The sequence below is a fragment of the Melopsittacus undulatus genome, chromosome 4 (assembly GCF_012275295.1).
Source record: "Melopsittacus undulatus isolate bMelUnd1 chromosome 4, bMelUnd1.mat.Z, whole genome shotgun sequence".
Lineage (NCBI taxonomy): Eukaryota > Metazoa > Chordata > Aves > Psittaciformes > Psittaculidae > Melopsittacus > Melopsittacus undulatus.
Genome location: NC_047530.1, coordinates 35399994 through 35422534, shown reverse-complemented (window position 1 = coordinate 35422534; position 22541 = coordinate 35399994). Strand labels below are relative to the sequence as shown.

The window sequence follows — 22541 nt, the reverse complement described above, 5'->3', positions numbered from 1 at the left end:
ATATACGATTTAACCAGGTGATTTCTTGTTATAAGCTTGCTATTCTTTCTTTGCATTGGGATCATTAAATTCTGAATGGCATGTTTTTCACCAGGAAGAACTTAATTCCTTTGTTCCTTTAAACTTCTGTTCCATGACATGTGATCTTCCAGTATCCTGAGTTTGTTGAAGTCTGCTTTCTTGAAATCCCCTTTTCCTATATTGCTGTTCTCCCTTCTTTCCTTCAAAAGGGTCATGGATACTTTAATTTTCCCATAAGTTCTCTTCCACTCTCATGTTCTTATCCACATCCTATTCAGCACAAGGCTGCTGTAGACTGTATTCTAACCTCTTTAGTTCCTTCCTCTACTTTCTGTACCAAGGCTGTAACAGTAACAATTTTGCATTCCCTGTAGGCTGTTATGTTCCTTTCCAGCTGATGTCTATGAAAACTGTTTCTTACCATCTTTTATGAAGGCTTATGCCTCAGAGGATTTGGCTAGTTTCTCAAGGAAAACAAAACCACCCCAAACCAGTACTACCCCCACAAAAGGGTCAAAACTGCTGCACTCAAGCCTTATGCAACAGATACTTCTGGCTTGGGATTTCAACAGAAATCTCCCTGATTGCATACCAGGTTTATGTATCCTCTTTCTGGACAAGTCTTCATATGTGCCCTTATACTCACAAGTCTTACAAGCCATTCTAACAAGTCATTACTATTCCAGTAGAGTTGTATTAAGAACTCCAGCTTTTCTGTTCCTATTTTCTGTTCCTGATTTTTATGTTTGAAGAGACATTACTAGATTTGAATAGATAACAGACCATTCAGGTTTCAGATTGCCTGCTTAGCCTGTCATCAAGGGAGAAAATTAACACCCATCCTCAGGGAACATCTTGTATTTGTATTTTTCAATGAAAATGCAAAATTCTTCCTGATGTGCATTTGCCCCTAGTTAGTTTTTTTTTTTTTTTTCTAGTGACTATCAGTCTGAGATGTGTTTTTTTCTGCTATATACTGTAAGACGAAGGAATGGCACATATAGTCCAGATTTAATTGCATTTGCTATATACAGAATAATATTTGGCCTTTAAACCAGAAAATAAGTTAGAAATCTCATGTTATTTTCTCATTGTGCTACCTAAGCGGGTATTGTGCTTACTAAAAAGAACACATACTTTTTATGTGCTTTAAACAAAGTACAGGTATAATCCTAATGAAGATGAGAGAGTTAAAGCATGAATCCATATTAACTGCTTAAAATAAATGCTAAGATTAAACCCTTTTTTCTAGTGACATTTCCCTTGTGTGTGAACTTTGGCAGCTCATTTATCTGTCCCTTGATTTTTAGTTTCCCAGCTATAAAATGGCTATGACAAAAATTAGCAAATTCATAAGTGTGGTGTTTATCTTAAAGAATATTTATAATCCCATAAAGGTCCCCAGATGCTAAATGCTACAGAAAGCAAAAAATTATTATTAATAATACCCACTCAGAATGACACTTGCAACTTAGTGATAACTTTATTCCTAAAATCACTACAAGAAGATTTAAAAGCCTACAGAAAATGCTGAAATGAGGTGAATTTTCTGTCATCTCTGTAAAGCATCTTGCTGCACTAAGAGCTCCAGTACACATCTGTCATCTGGAGGCCACGCAGGCCTTCCATGATTCCAGGAAATTAATTCCAAAGACTATAGATTGTCAGTTGCTTGTAGACTGGAGGCCATCCAGGCAGCAGATTAAATTGTATGAGAAAATTGTAGCAGGCTCTAGACTGCACGTAATGGAGACCCCCAGTGACCTTTCCGAGGACTTGGGAAACATGCATTGAAATTACCAACAGGCCCTTTTGTAGCATCAAAACTGCATGCTGAACTTCTCTTACTCATCACACAGGGTCATTCACAAGTGAGCTACTTCTGAAGAGGAAACACAAACCAGAAAATGTAATCAGCATGTACAGGGATACCACAGCTGCATTGTCTGTGCAACAAAAAACAAAAAAGGGAAGTTGGTACTTGTGAAAGCCACAGTCTTTAGCAGTGTTTAATAGGGCCACTGTTCCTGAATCTTTCACCCCTCACAGATTTCAGCAGAATACTCAAAACACAGACCAAAATGATTGCTGATGCAGAAGGGTGATTCAAATAATTAACAGTTTCAGTTTTGGTGGTTTAATCAGACTGTGGACTACCCCCTGGTTTTTGGTTACACTGTTTCTAGAATACCATTGACACAGTCAGAGTTCAAACTGCTAATGTGACCCTTGCAGTGCTGCTGACTTGGGGGTTCAGGCTGCAATGTCATGAACAGGAGTGCTACATGTATACAAAGAACCTAATCTCTTATGAAAATAAAGTTTTTCTATACTAGCAAAGGATAAGCAACACGGAATTCTGTTTCTAAATTCTGATCAACCTATGGTTTCACAGACTGGGGAGTTACACCTCTCACTTTCACTTTCCCATTTATCAGTGGCAAGGTAGGCTGGACATTTTATCTCACTCCTTAATAGTGTTCCTACTATTTAGGAAAGCTTTGTGACTAGTAATGTGACTTGTAATTAGAAAACGTTTAGAGGGCATTTTAAGCAAACAGAATGAGTGCATTTGTCGCACTTGGAGTGCATGTGGAGAGGGGTGGCTGTTTATTTGAATAGCCCCTTTTCATTCACCATGACAGATAAACAAGTCTCTTCCTTTCCTAAAAGACCATGTGGAATCATACCCCAGGCTGCCCATAACTTAGAGTTTTGTATTTATCTCCAAAACAGCTTTTAGGGCACCAGATTAAGTGACTTAGGCTGACAGGAAGGCTCTACAAGCCCTATAAGACACATGATAAGACAAGGAAATAGTGAACAGGAACTGCCCTTACCATTCTCATGGGTTTTTTTACTCTGCCACAGGCTTTCTACATGACCTTGGCCAAGTTTTTAAATCCATTTCCTAATTCCCCATGTGCTATTCTGGGGTAATAATTCCTCATGTCAGAAGAGTCTGAGTATAAATTTACTGCTAAATGTCTTTTATGCTAAGACTTTTAAGTAATATGGTCTCTCAAAGAAAATTATCTATTATAGGAGTAATTGCTCTATTGATTATAAACTAACCTTGTTTATATTTGCTTGATGACAAACTGAACATGAGCCAGTAGTGTGTGCTCACAGCCAAGAAAGCCAACTGTATCCTGGGCTGCATCAAAAGGAGCATTACCAGCAGGTCGAAGGAGGTGATCCTGCCCCTCAACTATGATCTCGCGAGACCCCACTTGGAGTATTGTGTACAGTTCTGGTATCCTCAGCATAAGAAGGACATGGAGCTGTTGGAACACAGGGGTTGATAAAGTGGCTGAAGCACCTACCAAAGAGAGGCTGAGGAAATTGGAGCTGTTCAGCCTGGAGAAGAGAAGGTTGCGTGAAGACCTCATAGCAGCCTTTCAGTATCTGAAGGGCACCTACAAGGGTGCCAGAGAGGGACTCTTCATCAGGGACTGTAGCAACAGGACAAGGAATAATTGGTTTACACTCAAACAGGGGAACTTCAGGTTTGATATAAGGAAGAAGTTCTTTACTGTGAAGATGGCGAGGCACTGGAACAGGTTGCCCAAAGAAGTGGTAAATGCTCCATCCCTGGCAATATTCAAGGCCAGTTTGGACAGAACCTTGGGTGACATAGTATATTGCAAGGCTTCCCTGCCCATGTAGAGAGGTTGGAACTAGATGATCTTAAGGTCGTTTCCAACCCTAACCATTCTGTTATTCTGTGATTCCATATTTTTAACTTTGCTTTATTGGAGATCTTGACCTGATTCAACTGTAAGTTCTACCTTATGCATTCATTTACAGACCAGTATTTTTCTGCCCCTTGTGTTTTTATTTGATATTTTTACATGTTTTGATCAGCCATAGGTAACTACTTTTGGTGCTAGGTACTAGCGAATTAGACTTCCAGTGTTCTGGGAAAGAAAGACAGGAATCAAGTTTTGGAACAGCAATCCTTGCACAAACACAAAAAGAAAATCTACGGTCTGAATGAATGAAGAATGGAATGAAAGGCATATGAATATGAAGTTGAGACTTTCAAAGACTGTTTTAGCCACAGGCCTTTTCATGTCAAATAGCTGGTGCATCCGATCTGTAAAAAGCAAAGCAGGAATTTCTAGGATCAATTTCACCTCTTTGAGTCATCCTCTTCCTTTGCCCATTTGCTCTCGTAAGACAGGTCCAGAGTGTGCAACAGGAAACCAAGCAAAACCAACACAATAAAAAAGCACTTTAATTTTAGCCACACAGCTGCCTCTGAGTTCTTTAAATACACTCCCCTCTAAGTGCTTCCATACTCCAAGCTATCCAAGCACTCTAGACAGGCTGAGTCCCAACTGCAAATTCATTCCACAACTAATCTCTGTCTGGCATTGTTACAGCAATCAAACCAAGCTGGTCAAAAGCCCAGTTGGGGCAAACTGGGTCCTCACCCAAGTGCCCCTGCTATGTGGCTTGAAGTGATGAGCTACAGTCTCCAAGTTCTTTGGACAGGGACAGGTTTTCGCATGGGGATTAAAAACAACCTTCTTTTTTTTCTTATCGTCTCCCTCTGCACATTAATACACAGCATAAGAAACCAAAAATACCTTTTGAAGTCGTGCCTGTGAGTGACACTGTGCCCTAGTATAATGTGACAGGTGACTTATTCTCCTTGTGCCAGGCTGCATGCAGCCTTCCTGTCTGGTAAACTATCTGGGGAATTTAAGGACTACCAGGAGAAAAATGAGAAATATAAAAGCTCAGTCACATACTCAGTTCTTCATCTTGGGTTGTTTTTTCCCTTTGGCTTTTGAAGGTGAAACAGATACCACCTCTGACTTCCAGAGGTTTTTTACTGCCATCATGTGGAGAATTTCCTAAAAGACTGAAAAACTGTCTTCCCTGACTGGATATGATTTTCCTGCCCTCAGCAAAATGGAAAGAAAATCTCAGTCTTACATCTACACAGGTCTAGTCCTGGAGCCACAAATGCCATAAACATCTGCTAAATAGTTTGTTGTGCTTGGTGTACTTTGCCTTTGCTCTACTGAAGCAGTGTGTTTGTTCGCATAGCAGAGCTTGTCAGGAGCGTGACAGCCTGGGTATGCTTGTCATTTCTGATATTCCATTACAGGTTTCTTTCTCTGGTCTGCAGGAACATACAAACATTTAGTATCAATGCTATTTCTTTCTATGCAGCAATGATACAAAGGAGCACAATATTACAGCAGGGTATCACAAATCAAATTATATAAATTACCTTAGGATCAGAAATCTACCTTTATCAGGCATCACTGTGCAATCCTCCATTTTACCTGACCACCATAACAATCACACTTGATAGAAGTATTAAAACAGTTCTGGAAGGTTGGAAATTCAGAGGGCTATATTAATTTTAATAAAAGAAGGACATTATTTTTACCTTCCAGGAAATTCCAAGATTTCAAAAGTTTGTACCAAAACCAGTAATTATATTTCAATTAGATAAAGCAAAGTGGAACGTCACTGTATTTGATTGCCATTTTATTTCTTTTAGTTTTGTATTGTACTGATTAACATTGCATTTACTACTGTAAGCATCAAAACAGGTTGACACATATTCCATCAAGGTTTTACATTTATTAAACTAATACAATCTGGAAGACAACTACTGTCAGAGAATTTCCAAGAAGCTCTATTTTCCTGAAGACATGCAAACAAGTGGCCCCATTTTCAAGAGTGCTGAGCACCCAGTAGATTCCTCCGAATTCAGCACAACAGAAATCAGCCTTGCAATTGGATTGGGAATTTAATTGGTATATTCTGTCCATTCTGCTGTCTCACTGGAAATCGTTTCTAGTATTTCCCTGAGAAGAGGCTTGCTAACATACGCATTATGGACCTCAGCAAGGTCCACAAATGATTCCAGAACAAAAGCATATTCTAATTGATACCACCATCCTCTTGGGAAGATCTCTTCAGAAGAGCTGTTACACTTGATAAGTTTAGAAAATTGGTCTGAATATCACAGAATCGAATAGTTAGGGTTGGAAAGGCCTTAAGACTACGTAGTTCCAAACCACTGTCATGGGCAGGGACGCCTCATACTAGACCATGTCGCCCAAGGCTCTGTGGAGTACTACATCAAGGCAGTGCCTTCTTCTAGTCTTATAAAAATCTATTCAGATTTGGCTACTCTATACACAGGCCACTAGAAAAGTGCACTCAGCAGCTTTTTCTTGATCTTTCCTTAGAAGACTTGACAATTCCTGTAGCCTTGGACACAAATGTTCAGTTCAGTTTTGCTGTGATAGTCTGTGCAGCCTAGATTTCTAAGTTAAAGACAGATCCTGCTGCTGTCCCCTAGAATATGGGAACATACTTTGCCCTGTGAACCAAGAGCCTATTCTATATTTGTCTTCAAATGGCTCTAGTAATACTGAACGTTTCACCATCATATCATTAAGCAAAGCCTCAACCACTACTAAGAGAAGCCACATGCAACAGATGAATGCAGCCAACAAGTCTACAGGGAAAGCAACTGAGTCATAGTGGCATCTGAGCTTCTCGGAAAGCCTACGTCCAGTCTATATCCTTGGCTCATCTATCTGTACTATGAGCACAACATATGGCTGTATCAATGTTACCATATCATATGATCTCTCAAATTACTAGTCCATAGAAAATTTAATCCTTCTATGTGCAACTAATGGCAAGTCTGTAATCCTCCCTAGAAGAGGTCTGTATTGAAGGTTCAAATTCTCTTCTGCATGAGGTTATTTTGTTATCCTTGCACATAAAGTAATAAATTCTTGTCTATTTGCTTGTAAAAATGACAGGAAATAATAGGCCCAAATCCATCTCAAAATAATATTCTCTAATATAGTCCCCATCACTTAGGAAAATACAGATTTGAAATCACCAGTGCAGCCTTAATTCTGTTATATTATTAATTTATGTTACAAAGCCATCTTTAATTACTGACATCTTAGGTTTTTTTCAATGTGTCCTTCAGTCAACTGGGTGAACGGTATTGGGAATAAATAGTGTAGAGAATTAGGCTCATGTTTGTAGTACCCCTATCTCATATTTGTTGCCCTTGGTATATAAACAAATTGTTTTCATGTAAGATTTGGGACTACCTATCGTAATTTTATGTAAAGTAGATAGCAGTTTTAAAAAAAGGCCAGAGGCAGCCCTTGATTGGACCCAGTTTGACCTTCCCTATATAGTAATTCAAAGAGACACACGACACCCAGTGGTTATTAGAAATAATGCAGGAATGCAGAAGCCATGGAGAATGTGAAGATACTTGTTCTCAGGTTCACAAAATTAAGATGCAACAGAAAGAAATTAAAGACACTGGACAAATTACAATACATATAAAACAGTTGGCAGAGATAGCCTTATCAGACTTGACACTGACGACACCGACAACAAGAAAAGCTCCCAAAGCAACCATCAACATCTGAAATACAAACCCAAATGATTTTTGATCTCCACGAAAACATGACATTTATTCTACTTTGGAGTAAACGGTAGCTCCTTTGTGACATTATAAATCCTATAGATTTCTCCATCAGAAAATAACAATATCATGAGGTGATTTCCCTGATGGCACTACACCAATTAAGTAGAACCATCCTTATACACTCTGTTAGCTTTCCACATGCTGCAGGCTTTATTGAAGACAGAGAGAGAAGATGATAACTGTGCTGGGGAAGTGAGATAGTATGAAAGCACATGATGCCCTTCAGAGTACTCTGACCTGCTGAAATGGTCTGATGCTGTACAGATTAAAGGCAGTTTCTGGGGCTGCTCTTCTGCATAGCTTCCCCAAATCCTCAGCTGGCTCAAGAGTCTATGAGTGTCTAATAGGTATTAAATCTACCTTTCTTCTCCTCCAACATAATATGGTACAGAAGAGCGTAAAGAGCATCAAAGGTACTTTATTCTTGATATGCCATCTCTACAAATCATTTGTTAATGTTAAATTATCATCATTCTGCCTTCCCTTAATTTGGAGACATTTATGGTAAAGATAAAGCTACAGATTGATAGAAGAATCTGAAAGATATGTACTTTGAAAATGAAACAGCTAGATAAAGTTGAAATATAGAAGAAAAACAAGCCATTGCTAAAACACCTTCACTAGAAAAAAATCTTGTTAACTGCTGGGTGAAATTCTATGACCTGTGATAGACTATAGGTCAGAGCAAGTGATCACACAGTATCTCCTTGATGCTTTGATATTTATTAAATATTAATTATCAACTAAACTCACATGTGGAATGTCCTTTCAAACAGATTTTGAGATGTAATATAGTTTTAATGTCCAGCAACACAGCTAACACCAATATAGAAGGAAACACATTTGAAATTTAGTGTCCCTCTGCTGAAAGGTGAAGCAAATACTTTATCCACAAGCATTAATTCTCTGGTTGAAACCAAAGAAAACTTAGATGCAACGCTTGAACAATATTTTTCTATTAATGCATTAAAATTACACAGATGGATAATAGAAGGAACAAAGATATCCATATCAACATACCATAAAAGTTAGACTTTGTTCAATAAAGTGAGATGAATAAAGCTATTTATTTGCAGACTAACTTAATGCAATGCAGTATCTACTAAACTGTATTTTGCAGGTAACAGCAAAATAAATTGGTGAGGATATCAAGAAAAAGATTGAGTACAGTGTTTTCAGACAAACACCTAACCTCTCCAGTTCAGATAATGCATAATGAAACCATGCTCTTCTTCTAACCTGGCTATGCTTTACTTCCTAAGTTTGCCAAACATTTCTTTCTACTGCTGTTAGGACAAAAGATTCTCTGTACCATAGGCATATATGAAGCTCATGCATCAACACCTTTATTAATTGTTCAGCAACCACACAAGATCTATTATTTAAGTGCCTCATTGGGTGAGTATTTGCTGTTGTCCCTCTTACGGCATGAAAGATTATTTCTGCATCTTCTCCTGGTGGAAGAGATTCAACACTTTTTTTTATTTAGTGAAAGTGTTGAAACATTTTCACTGAAGTGTTTAGGTGAGCAAACTGCATGTTTACTCAGTTTATGTGAGTAAACATGACTGCATGTTTACTCACCTAAAATGAGTAAACATGCAGTCATACTTTACCCATATTCTTTTCATTCTCTCTTCTCCTGCTGTATGACCAGAAGAAAGAGGGAAGTGAACAAAAAGCTAAAACTTGCTGAAGTAATCACCGTTAGGATAAACAAAGAATCCACAGTGCAACACATGAAAAAAAAAGGAAAACATCCTATTGTCACTGAAAACACACAGTAAACCAGACCTTGTATTAATGAAGAATCAAATGGAAGGAAAAGGGAGAGAAAGGGCAACAGCAGAAATATTATTAAAATAATTTTTAAAAGTATATTTTTGAGCAGGAGAATTCAGGTGATAATGCTCAATAAAACCTAAAATTGAATTCAACTGAATTCAACGAGAATTCAGGTGATTAAGATTTAGTGTATTTAAAACAGAGGTTTACCTTGACTATCCAAAAAAACTTCTCCATCAAATAGTACAGCATTTCAGTTCTCCTACCAGCTGACCTTTGGATGAAGGCCTCATATCACAAATTCCAAATCTGTTCTCAATCACCTCAACTGAACAGCAGGTTATCTGTCCCAAATACAGACTGTTCACTCTCTGATGAGCTGTTTTCAGTGAGCACCCATGCTTCACATCCTGAAAAGTCTGGTCTCTTTGGAGATAAGTAAGGGCTGTTTCTGAGGATAAGACAACTGGGACCTGGGCCTGAGCAAGTATCATGATGCAATGGAATTCTTAGCATGCTTTTCCTCAGTACTGAAACCTCCTGAACAGTAAGGGATCCAAATCCACAGTCCAGAGATCACACATCTCACAATACTGTTTAGACTAACTCAGAGCCAACTTTGGTATTTGAATACTCAAAACTGCATCCTAGGAGTATGTGTCACTAGTGTTCTCCCACAGCACTTCAGATGATTTGGACTGGAATCCATTCTGTGTCACAATTTCAAAAAGACAGCGTCATTTCAGCTAATCCTGGACATTTTTCTTTTGCATTTGATAGCTTTTTTTTTTTTTTGTAAGACTATACTGAGATTCAAGGCCCTTCTCTTTTCACACAGGGATTTATGAGATCACGTTGATCTTTCTACTGTGTTTCACATTCTTTAACAAGACACGGTAACAATGGATTTCTTTCATTCATTTTTGTTCACGAAATTCACTGTCTTTGCTCAGCCCTTTCACACAGCCTTTCAGTTTTCCCTAATGAAATGGCTTTCATGTCTGAATGCAAAATATTCTGAGACTTCTGGGTGCAGTTCTTGGAACAAAAATAGCTATTCAAGTTGTATTCATTGAAACAGAAGATTCACTTCATCTTACTTATTTGCCCTTGGTTTATATGCAGTTCATGGAAAGCAAATCCATGTATTTCTTTCACTATCTCGTATTTACCAGCCACGTAGAAGGCTATCCTTTACTCGTAACAGTTCCTCCTTCTGACGTGTTTTCTCTCTTTGAGACAAGTCTAATGCTTCCCGACCTCCTTGGTGCTGCTTTCCTCATTTTGTAAGAAGCTATCAGCATCTTATGTTTTTGCTGTCATCTCTCATTCTTGGAGTGAGAGAGCTCTACAAAAGCCTAAACTTCTCTATAGCAATAAACTGTACCCTCTTCCACAGTATCTAAACAGATCAACACTAACCCAAACTCTAGCACCAACCATGGCGCCCGACTACCTCAGCACACGCCGAGCCCTGTGCGCATGCGCGCAGAAGGGACCGTGGCAGTCAATTTTCCCCTTCCGGGGTAGTGCTTGGGCGCTGGGTAGGTTTGCGCGGCATGGTAGGCTGCTGCGCATGCGCGGGAGGCAGGGCTAGCGGTGTGGTCGTCCGCCCGCAGGTGAGGGCTGGTTTGGCGGGGGGGGAGGTGGCCATGAGGGATTCGTGGTCCCTGTGGGGCCCGCCGCCCGCTTCGTCTCGCTGTGTAGTGGGATGGGGGCTCTGCCCCAAAGCTGGTGTCCCCGCCCGCCTGCGCGGAGGCCTCTCTTCATGCCAGGTCCAATGCGAGGGCGTCCCGCCGGCCGGGCCTTGCGTACGGGCGAAGCGCAGGGAGGGCGGTCGGGTAGGGTCAGCTCCCGCAGCTGCGGTGGGAAGTAGGGCCCTAGGTGTCGGGGATGGTGCCCGGTGCCTCCTGCTGGTGCGCCTGCCTGCCGGTCTTGCCTGCCGGGCGGGCAGCTAGGCAGGAGTGATCTCACGGCCGCGTCTGGAGAGAGTGGCCCTTCTGGTTTGTCTGTTTTCGGTTGTGGTTTTGTTGCTGTTTTGGTTTAGTTTCCATAACGGAATAGAAGACGATGTGCCAACCGCTTCCCAGATATTCCCTAGCAGATGGTGTGTTCTTATCCTATTTATTTCTAGCCCTCCTTCTGGTTTTAGTTATGAGGTTTTTAGAGATTGGCATCAATGTATACCACGTTATTAAAAAATAACATTTTGGAAAGGTCTAAGTAACAAAAGCATGGATCGGGACTTAAGCCTTACCTTAAGTTTCATCTTCCAGGGATAGCATTTAGTTAGCTCTTATGTAGTTACCTTTGCTCCATACCTGTTAGCAGGTGTGACTAAAGATGGAAAGTAAAAATGATGCAAGTAGCTACTGAGGAAATTCCCTTCCACCGACCATTATCTTCTCTTTCTTGTAGTAACATAGACAGTTGCCCTGCAAGCTCAGCACTACATCCAATGTATAGAATTCATTACTGGAGGTGCCAAGGCTTGAGTTCTTGGAGCAGAATAACAACCAGTTGTCAGGACTTTAGGAAGAAATTTACCTTTCAGGATAGGTTATTCCAGAATGCCTGCTGTAATGTCATTTGTAGTTGCTTGCACTGGATACAACCGTTAATGGACTGCTGGTCTGACTGATGCAGACTCCTGGGTTACCATAGTTGCAATATAAATGTCCAGCTCTAACATGAGACAGAATTGCAAAGGGTTGTTTTATAGGAAAATAATTTCAACAAATATTAAAAATTATTTCTGCGCTTCATTCTGTCATTTGTGTGTTGGTCAGCTACCTTCTTTAATAGAGGCAAAACATTTGCTCTGTCTTCTTAGACTCTGCCTGCCATCAGGAAGCATCCGAACGTTGTGGCAAGCCTGTAGTATGGGAGGCCACAATGTAACTATACATTTTCATAGCTTTAGTTTCAGCTTTCCAGTGTTCTCATTCTGAGTGGGGGAAGAAGAGGGCATTTCCCCGTATGAATGCATAGCAGCTATCGTATGTGTTGTGCTTTTAGCAGTATGGATTTCTTTAGCCCCAGCATGTTCTCTGATCTCTTGCTTTCTTTTTTGTGATGACTTACTTTACTCTTGAGGGTGAAACAGACTGTATTAACAAAGCCACAGCTTTGCAAATTCATCTGTTTGTTGTATGGGCTTTACCCAGCACAGCTGACTTGTTCTAGGATGTAGTCCTTGAGATAGCTAAATTTTTGGAGGTGAAAATTGCCTGAGTAACTAAATTCTTGGGGGGGGGGTGAGGGGGTGGGAAGTTGTTTATAAATAGCCTTTGGCCTTTAGTTTGTTTTGGTTTTTTTAGGGGTGGAGAAGCATGGCTAGTACAGTAATTTTATATCTACAGTTCATTCTTTGGATAATTTGAGATATTTCTGTCCTGAAAGTCTCCAGTTAGCTCCCTGGCAGCGTAAAAAGAGATAAGTAACTATACCACTTGATTTAGAGGGGCATTGATTTAATTACAGATAACAACCATGTGCTTTCTGGCTGCTACTTTATCTTGATTACCCATGTTGTTGAACTTTGGCATTACATCTTTATCAGATCAAGAAGTTGCCTTCCTATTTCCCAAGTTTTGTGTGTACATTAAGGAATTATTACCTTGTCTGATAGAATTCATAATGGAGTTAAAAATTACTTGCTCACTGTGCTCTCCAGATGAATCTATCATGTACTTTACCCAGTAAGTGTAAGTATTACACGATTCTGCTTCAGGTACTTCAGTAAGATTGACTGACCTGTACTGTACTCTGACTTGCTCAACCACTGAAGAAAGGAGCTGAATGTGAGAGGTGCATCCGTGTCTTCAGTACTTCTAAAATACCTTTGATTCATTGATGACATTCACAGCAATAGGAAAAAAATAAAGATTTTTAAAATATATAGTATATTTCTGCTTTATTTAATTTCTTCCTTCCTATGCCTTAGTGTTTTTTTGGCAATTTTTAACCTACCCTAAAGGGCTTAACAGTTATACCATGTTCTCTTGTAGTTGGTGCAGAAATCCGTGAAAGATTGGGTCATGGAAACTTTCCTAAAACTTAAAAAAGCAGCTTAAGGGAGATGAAAAACTTCAGTCCGGAAGATTCTACAATGTAAAGTGTTAGTTGATACACAGAATTGTTGCCTATCTTTTTTACTCTGTAATGCATTATTAAACATTCATAGTTTAGAGAGTTTCACAGGGAATAAACTGTTTTTTCATTGGCAAGCATTGCTAATCTAAATGTGTGAGAAGCAGCAAATGCAAAGCTGGGAGTTTAATAGAATTCTACAGATTGTTTAACAGATACAGGAAACCTTTGATAACCAAATTTCTATAAGGACAACTATGGCTGCCTTTGTTGTCTTATGCTGATGGAACTTTCCTTGGATTCAGAGAAAGGCCGTTTTTGTTCTTAACTATTTTGTAGTTCAATGGAAAAGGTGTTGAAAACTGCCTGCGGCACTATGGAAGCATGGAGACAAAGTAGTCACCTATTGAGACCCGCAAGGAAGTACTGGGCAAAGTGATGGACATGAAGAGCTTGAACCAGCACTTAAGCATGGCGGCCGCTGAATCTGACAAGGACTCTGGATATTCAGGTTTAGAAACTCACTGCATTAATTTTGTTTGTTATCTTGCTCAGACTTTGCTTTTATGAGTCCATTTGACAAATCTCTCTCTTAGCCCCTTGTTGTTTATGCCTCATTAACTGAGAGGGCCTTTCTGTATAAAACAGGTTGCATCTGCATTCATCATACCATCAAACTCTTCTGGAGTAGAGCTTTGTGTAGTTATGAAGTTCTTTCTGTGAATTTCAATGGCATGGGAATTTAAAATGTGCCTAGTAAAGAAACGAATGGAAGACTCTCAGGAGTCTAGAAGTGGGGATGGCAAAATTACTTTTTTTTTGCAGTGATGAATGAACTGTTGGATTATGCTACCTAATCTCTTATGATTTGACCAGAGAGTAATTTTTATAGCATCAGTAAAATGTAGACACAATGTGCTGTTTTAATACTCAATAAAACTGTGATGAGATGGCTTTTAAAAGAAAAAACAAACCCAAAGAAAAAGAGCTTTTATGAGAGATAGAAGATTTCAAGACACAAAATGCCTGCAGCACAGACTGGCTGTGCAGTGCTGGAGACCATAGTTTTTTGCTGCACCATGTTTTAGAGCAGTCTTTATGGTAGTGTGCAGTCCTTTGGGATTAAATATGAAAGAACAAAAAATGATTTTTTTTTGAGACAGTATGTGCATGAGGACTGCCCTGATATAGGAAGCCTTTTGTTAAAGGCTTTTTGACAGCTGTCACAGCAGGTCTAATTTTATTGGTGTTCCAGAACTGAACTTTGTTGTTGTTTGTGTCTTGGTTGAAAGAAAGCAGAATAGTGGAACTGAAAGTTGGTAACAAGCATGGTGCACATGAAACAAACTAACAGCTGAATTCTACATCTGGCAGATGGAAGTTCAGAGTGCCTGAGTGCTATGGAGCAGACTGACTCAGAGGACGTGCTGAATGCATCATGTTGGAATACAGAGGATGGGCCTTGGCAATGCCCAATGGCCACAGGCAACTCCTTTCCTGCACTTTCCCCTATGGTTGTAATGAAAAATGTGTTAGTTAAGCAGGTAGGGAAGAAATAATCTTCTGAAAAATATTGCATGTTCTTTACTGTAGTATTTTTCCTTTCTCAAAGATTTTACGAAGTTTTTGGAGTCCAGACAGTAACTGGTAACTTGAAAAGTTCCATTGTGACAGTTAAAATCACTAAGATGGAAAAAGTGAAATGGAGAAGCTCTACTACATTTATTAAACCTTTTTGTCTTAAAGGGATCCCACAAAAAATAGATCTTTAAGAATGTTATGTTAATAGCACCAAAAAATAAAAAAAGTGTTTTTCATTTTGAAAGCTGATATTTTCATTTTCATTCAGTAAAGATAATAAAATAGGATGATAGGTTTTGCTTCTTAGTTCTTACATCCTAAATGTGCTTTCTGTACAGTGGGAAATGCTAATCCAGAATGTTTACAAATGAAAACATTAAATTTGTATCTGGAGGTGTGGTATTTTTACTTTAGGGGTTATTTCTCTTAGCTGCCTGTGATAGCTCACACTGCAACAATTATGTTCCCTATTTATGTCTTCCAGTATCTTGTTACCTGTTGCCCTCCAGCACATCCATGAGACTGATAATGTTTACATTGTAACAGAAGATAGGAGAGCTCCATGTTCAAAGTATTGCAATGTTGTTAGACCTCTTGCTTTGTACACGTTTTCTGAGCAGAGAAGTTCTTCAGGTTTTTTTTTATTAGAACACGTGTCAGAATACTGTGAGAAGAGGAAAAACTAATATATATCCTGATTCCTTTTCTACTGAATCTGTAATGACAACAAGCAAAACCTATAAAATTCAAATATAGTGTGACAATGCTAACACAAATACAATTTTCTGTTAGTATTTGGCAGATTATGCATTTGTGGGGGAGATAAGACAGGCTGAGAAAGTTGGAGCTGTTCAGCCTGGAGAAGAGAAGGCTGCATGGAGACCTCATAGCAGCCTTCCAATATCTGAAGGGCACCTACAAGGATGCCAGAGGAGGACTCTTCATCAGGGACTGTAGCAATAGGACAAGGTGTAATGGATTCAAACTTAAACAGGGAAGATGGAGGTTAGATCTGAGGAAGAAGTTCTTTACTGTGAGGGTGATGAAGCACTGGAACAGGTTGCCCAAAGAAGTGGTAAATGCTCCACCCCTGGCAGTGTTCAAGGCCAGGTTGCACAAAGCCTTGGATGACACTGTGTACTGTGAGATGTCACTGCCATGGCAGAGAGGTTGGAACTAGGTGATCTTTAAGGTCCTTTCCAGCCTTAACCATTTTGTAGTTCTGATCTATGAGCATTATGCTTTATTTTTGCAAGAAACAATTTTATAGTCATGTTCCTATATGTGTGGAGAAAATACTGTGTAAACAAATACTGAAGTTTTCATATAACAGGGAGTAGACAAGCTTCACCAAAGGCTGATTGATAGCCTTTGGCCCAGAGCTCAAAAACACTGATTGCAGTGGTAGTCTAATGTTAAACTCCAGGTTGTGTTGCAAACATTTAGGACAAGTAGCTGATACAAAATAGGTTTTATATGTATATTAAAAATACATTTAAAAAAACCCAAAACCCTGGTAGTGTATCAATGAGGAAATTTGGGAGTAAGAGTTGGAAGTGGGTAAAATTACTAGACTCTTCTTTTGGTAGTGCATCATAACATCTTGAGTCTAGTTACATATGGTTAAGGACAATAATGTTGAACTGAAAAATGTTTGCTACAATAAACAAAAGCAGTAAGTCCAGGTCAAAATAATAACAATGGAGTGTCTTTCTGCCTCTTTCCTTTATGCCCAGTTACCTCAGATGGTCATGCTGGTTATCTTGTTAAAATGGGCTTTTCAGGTGGCTCAGTATAGCTTGAAACCCAGTAAAATGTATTTGCACTAAAAACTGCATTCAGCAGGCCTGCCTCTAGCATTTCAAGTCATAAGGAACTGGAAAAGCAGGTGGTGGTATATTAATTGGGGTGACAATGACTTAAATGTATGAAGAAGTGGAGTTTTCCTTCAGAAAGAAATGGTATCTCTTATTAGACCATTGTGTATGTTTGGAGAAAAGCAGGTATGCTGGTTGTTCAGGAGATCTCATGAAGATCCATGGTAATGTATTGAAAGAGGAAGAGATGGTGTCTTGTAGAAATTTATGTATTCTCCTATATTGCAGAGTATGGCTTGTGGGAGACAGTGAAAACTTGGGTATTTTTCTTAAAATAGAATGCTTTTAAGGTTCACTAGTGTGCACTATATCACCAGTGCTATGGAGTTAAACTGCTTGAGGGTTACAAAAGGCTTTTTTCCTTACATTGGTTGATATTCAGGGTTTTGTTTTTTTCTTCATGGTTTTAAATGTATTGAAACTGGTTTGTTCTTAAGATTGCAAAACTTACTGAACAGCTGTAATCTTTATTGAATAATGATTTCAAAAGCTCGCTATACGAATAGAATTAACAAGATTAGAGTGCTGCCTTTCAACAAAGAGGGAGTCTGAATTGTTCCTAAAATGTCTGTACGGCCTGTCTTTGACTCTTTAAAAATATAACCACAATGCTTAATTCTTTTTCAGCTTTTCTGTACACTTGTTGTTTGAGCCCAAGTCTAGGTTGAACTTTCACATAAGCATTGTACAATATATGCATGTACTGTAGTCTTAATTTAGGAATTCAGATTGATTTTTTTTTTAAATATATCTGCTGTTCCACAGTAAAAGGATTGTGGATGACAGCTTTGATTCTAGTGCTATGATCTGTTGTCGGAGAAAGAGAAGGATGAGTTTGATGGAAAACTGTTCAGAATGTATTAATTGGACAGTGTATATCAAATATGGAGAAATGGCAAAGTCCACCTGTTTCACTTAAGGTTTTTTGATCCTTTTCTACAATTTTGTTGTAAGTCTGTTTTTTCCCTGTTTATGCTTCTCAGGGGAGTTCATCACAGCTCCAATCTTGGACTGTACAGCCATCCTTTGAAGTGATTCCAGCTCAGCCACAGCTAGTCTTTCTTCGTCCATCAGTCCCACCTCCCGTAAACCCTCAGCCTGTTGGGAAGAAGAGAAATGACTCCACTAATTACCTGCCCATCCTGAATTCTTTTCCCAAAATAGCACCACAGCCCTGCAAGAGAGATCGCTCCTTTGATCTAGAAGAATGCCAGGAAACCAGTTGCCCTAAACGACTCTGCACAGAAACACCCAAGATGGAGAGTTCTCCCATATCAAGGAGCACAGGCTTGCCTACTAGTCCTTTTACCCACCTACCAGTTAGTTTTAAGACCCCTCAGGAGTCTAACCAGCAGAGTTCTTCAACTCTAGTGACTAGTGGAAAACTGTCAGCTCTTCCTGTTTTTCATCGTGTTTCTAGTGACACTCAGAAACTGCCGGGTTTGACTCCCCTTTTGCCTTTTGGGACTCTGCAGGCAACAAAGTGCACCTCTCATGAGAGTGAGAGTGCAGCACAGACTACAGTGCAGTCTGCAGTCTGGAGCCCTCCATTGATACCAGAAGAGATTTGCACTACCCCTGAGCTGCTCTTGCAACAGCAGAGCAAATGCAGACGCTTTCAGAACACACTTGTTGTGCTACGCAGGTCAGGATTGCTGGAGATCACTTTAAAAACCAAGGAGCTCATTCATCAGAACCAGGTGACTCAGGCTGAGCTGGACCGACTGAAGCATCAAACACAGCTTTTCATAGAGGCAATAAAGAACAATGCTCCACAGTCATGGGCAGAGCTAGAAGCGTCTCTGACTGGATCCGATAAAGCTGATGGTAATCTTGTAGATCCCCCTTATCCCGGTATATAGTACCTATTGGTCAAGTTATTTTTGTGCCTCCTATTTCCTGTCTCAAGCTTTTACTTGAGCATTTCCTGAGTCCAGGACTTGCAAAGTGATGTGCCGTGAATGATGTCTTCAGAGCCAGCTGTGGGACAGGAATAGCCTGGTGGGGTCTTGACAGAGTGGGTGCTTACTACTGCAGTGTGACCTTGAACTACATGCTAACTTCATGTACGTCCTGAGACTCTTTATCAACTTGGATGTGCTCTGCTGGCATGTTCCCGTTCTTGTAGTAAAGACAGTCATTTGCAGTATTCTGCAAGCAAACATCTTCCTGGTCCCATCTTCAGATAGTCAGTTCTGAGCATGGAAAAGCGCAACAGGCCCCAGTATTGTACCATCATCAGCTGCAATTAGATGAAAGGAGTTGGGGAGAAGAGAGGAAACTTAGGCTGGTGGGGTGGTATCTGTAGGCTGTTGCTGTCCTTTGTTGTAGCAGAGTCTTGCTTTGAGGGTTTATTGCATTTGAATTAGCATTCTGTATTCATTGCAGTCTTTGGTCAGTGTCATGAGTGTCTTAGGACCCAAGTGAAATGATGTGTTTTGATGAGTATACTTTTGATTCTGGTCTGTACAATTTGAGTTGAGTGAAAATCACAAGGCTTGCACTGTGGAAGTGTTTGTTTTGTTACAAAGTCATGTTTATTAATGGCTCACAAATGTACAAGGCAAGTGGTTTGGATTTTCCTAGCGGCTAACAGATTAAACATTGTTATTAAAGACTGCAGTAACTTCATGTTATAATAGCACAAGGAAGATATCCATTCACCAGGATTAATTCAGCAAGACTAGTTACATATTATTTGATATGTGTATCTTTAGTTTACAAGCATAAGCTGTTATTTTTTTTTTTCTTTCCTGTGAAATCAGATGACTAACTATTAAAAAAAAAAAGAGTTGAAAGGAAAAGGAGCATAAATGGCCTGTGGTAAAACAAATCCTTCTCCCATCCCCTTTCCTTCTCTTTTTTTATTCAGAGAAATTAGATGAATGTACCGGGGGACGGGGATGTCAGCCTGTCTAATCTCCCCAAAATTTTTATCTACCTTTAATTTGAACGTAAAAAAACCTCAGCAATCCCAAACCAAGAACAAAATCCCAAAATGTTTTTTCTTCTGAGTAGGTTTGTATCATTCCTAGCCTGCTTACCTTGAGATACAGCTAATACTGCTGTCTGCATAAGGTATTAGGCCTGACTAGTAGAAATCCACAGTAGTCATGTTACAGAAGCTGTTCTACAGACATTTAATTTCAGTTTATCTAGACATTAACTATGTCACTCCCTCCAGTCTGAAGGGCTTTTTTCAGAGGCAGTCTGTATAGAGAACTAAGAATGACTTTGTCTAAGAACATTAAGGTCTCTGGATTGTTTATGGTGTGTTCCTTTCTGTGTGACATTTTCAAGAAGTCATGCTGTCTAAATGACTGGGTATTTTGATGCTTTGGTCATTCCTGTTATCTCTTTCAGGTTCTTAAAAAAAAAGAAACTTGAAGTAAAGTGGATGTCTTGATGATTTGTGACAAGACCTTTGCATTTTCTGATGCCTCGCGGAATCAATATTACAGAAGATTGTGGAGAGTGCTTTTGTAGTCTTCTTCAAATATGTGCATTAGAGAAATTGTAAGGGAATTCTCCCTTGTAAGGGGTTTTCCCCTTTTTACATTGATGGAAAGAAATGCTATACATGCCTCACAAAGAGGAGAAATCTGAGTCATATTTGTACTGTCCATAGGCCTAGAGAGAAATACTGTGCATACACTCTAGTGGAGCTGTAGTAAACTAGTAGCTATGCCTTGCCAGGTGTCCTGCCCACCTGCTCAAGACTAGTACAGTAGGTGGGAACTGATTGAAAGAAAAGTGTTCACAGACTGTGTTGTCATGTATTTTTTTAAATATACATGCTGTAGTTGTGCATACTAAGATGTCTCCTAACTTGCAGCACAGCAATAGCAAAACTCAGCCAGCAAACCCAGAAGGCAGGATAATACAGTGCAATAATGTAGGTTATGTCTGATGTAGCTCCTTTGGAATCAGTTGTGATATCTGCACCGGATAATATTTGGCAGGATAGATGTAATGGTACCTTAGGCCATTTGTGAAAGAATCCCCAAAAATAAGCTTGATTTTTTCTGAGCTTACAGAAGGAGAGGAGGCAGTAGCAGGCAGTTCTGTTGATTGGATACCTGTATGTGCCTAGAGGTGAGGTGTGAGAAAATATATAGGATATCTTTCCTACTTTTCCTAAAATTCTTATTCTACCCATGAAATAGAGAGGAGAATTTGAAGTTCAGAATATGTATATTTTAGGAATTGATTGTCTTAGAAAACAAGATGATAGGCTACCTAGAAATGAAAGCAAGTAAAAAAAAGTCCAATCTTAGCTGTTTGAGACAAGAAAAAGTGGGGTCTACTGGTGACCTCCATCCTATTTCCACTGTTCTGATAGAGTAAAAGGAAGGAAATGCTAGCCTTGCAGTGTGATACACTTTGGCTTAAGGAGACTATAGCTGATAGAAATGTCTCATAGTCAATACAGAATCGCATGTATTTTTTGCCCTGACAACACTGAGGGTGGGCTGATGTGGGTGTGCTTATAGCTGATGGGCCTTTCAGCTGGTATAATTTCCATAAATACATATTCAATAAATCTGTGACTAAAGTTCAGCAGCTGGTTAGAAATCTCCTACTGGGCATCAGTCCAGACTTAAATAGTATTTGCTGAACTAGAAAAATCCACTCTGGAACTATTACATGTAAATCTGGGGCCCCTTAGGAACCATATCTCTAGATAACTGCAAATCTTGATGCAACATCTATGAAAAAAGGATGTTGAAGGCCCCTAGTGATAAATAATGTCATCAAGTACCATTCTGTTTAGATTCTCTTAGCTGCCTTTATTCCTGGAAGCCCTGATAAACCTTTAAAGAATAAGGGCTTTCCTTTCTTAGCTGCAATTTAATAAAATAGGTTAGCTTGGAACTGTGCTGAGAAAATTAGTTGACTACATCAGGACCAGAACAGGTCCTTATTCTGGGTAGGATCTGGAAGTGGTCCAGTAGATTTGAGCAGAAACATTAGCTTCTGTGATTGGAAACCTGTGAGCAGTGAACCTATGGATATTTTTTTTGACCTTTGAAGCAGCAAAACTTTGCATTAACAAATTAGTTGAAGACAGCAGTCCCAGTCTAAAAAGTCAGATGGCTTGCTGTGTCTTCGGTTGCTGGTGGCACCTAGCAGGCAGGGTAGGTTGATGGTTCAGACAGACTGCTGTTTTTCTATTAAGTTTTAATAAATGTTGGTATTTTTGATTATTTTTACTATGTATTTTTGAAATTCTACTGCTCTAGTTGGAATGTAAACATTTTCTGTACTTTTGAAGTCTGTTGCCAGCTCTGAATGCAGTAGCCTACTCTGTGATAGAACATGACCTTTTTGCTAAAACTTTACAGAAACAGACTGTGAAATATGAATGAAATAAAATCTATACTTGAAAAGTTTGTGGGTTATTTTAGCACTGTTAAACTGCAAAGTCCTTTGTTCGGAAGTTTGCTTTTTACATACAGCTCCTCAACAGCATGTTGCCCATGTGGGAAAGTGCCGATCCAAAAGTGATACTATGATTTCTCTCTCCAAAGAGAGTCACATGAGCTTTAACAGTATGTTATGAATTAAAGGGTCTCTGGGAAGAGCATGAGTAAAAGTGGGCTGTACAGAACTCTAAAAATATATTGTCATGGGTGACCATTGCCATAGATGTGTCATGAACAACCTGGAAAGATTTTTCCACCTCG

The 22541-nt window shown here is 39.4% G+C and overlaps 1 protein-coding gene across 2 annotated transcripts; it reads left to right on the top strand.

Annotated features, from left to right (window-relative positions):
* Positions 1–10866: 10866 nt before the first annotated feature.
* CIPC (CLOCK interacting pacemaker) lies at positions 10867–22256 on the top strand. Of its 2 annotated transcripts, XM_005148973.4 has the most exons (5): positions 10867–10923; positions 13736–13907; positions 14771–14940; positions 17838–18681; positions 20218–22256. In XM_005148973.4, exons 2-5 carry the CDS (start codon positions 13835–13837, stop codon positions 20223–20225), a joined length of 1095 nt encoding a protein of 364 aa, XP_005149030.2. In that variant the 5' UTR covers positions 10867–10923; positions 13736–13834; the 3' UTR covers positions 20226–22256. The 2 variants fall into 2 exon arrangements, with proteins under 2 accessions (XP_005149030.2, XP_030904656.1); XM_031048796.2 differs by having other exon boundaries at positions 17838–22256.
* Positions 22257–22541: the final 285 nt, after the last annotated feature.

Bases quoted from the DNA above. Each gene is read 5' to 3' on its own strand.
- CIPC (XM_031048796.2), top strand. From the start codon at position 13,835: ATGGACATGAAGAGCTTGAACCAGCACTTAAGCATGGCGGCCGCTGAA. The intron at 13,908-14,770 runs GTTTAGAAACTC...TACATCTGGCAG, and splicing joins CAAGGACTCTGGATATTCAG to ATGGAAGTTCAGAGTGCCTG. The intron at 14,941-17,837 runs GTAGGGAAGAAA...TATGCTTCTCAG, and splicing joins AAAATGTGTTAGTTAAGCAG to GGGAGTTCATCACAGCTCCA.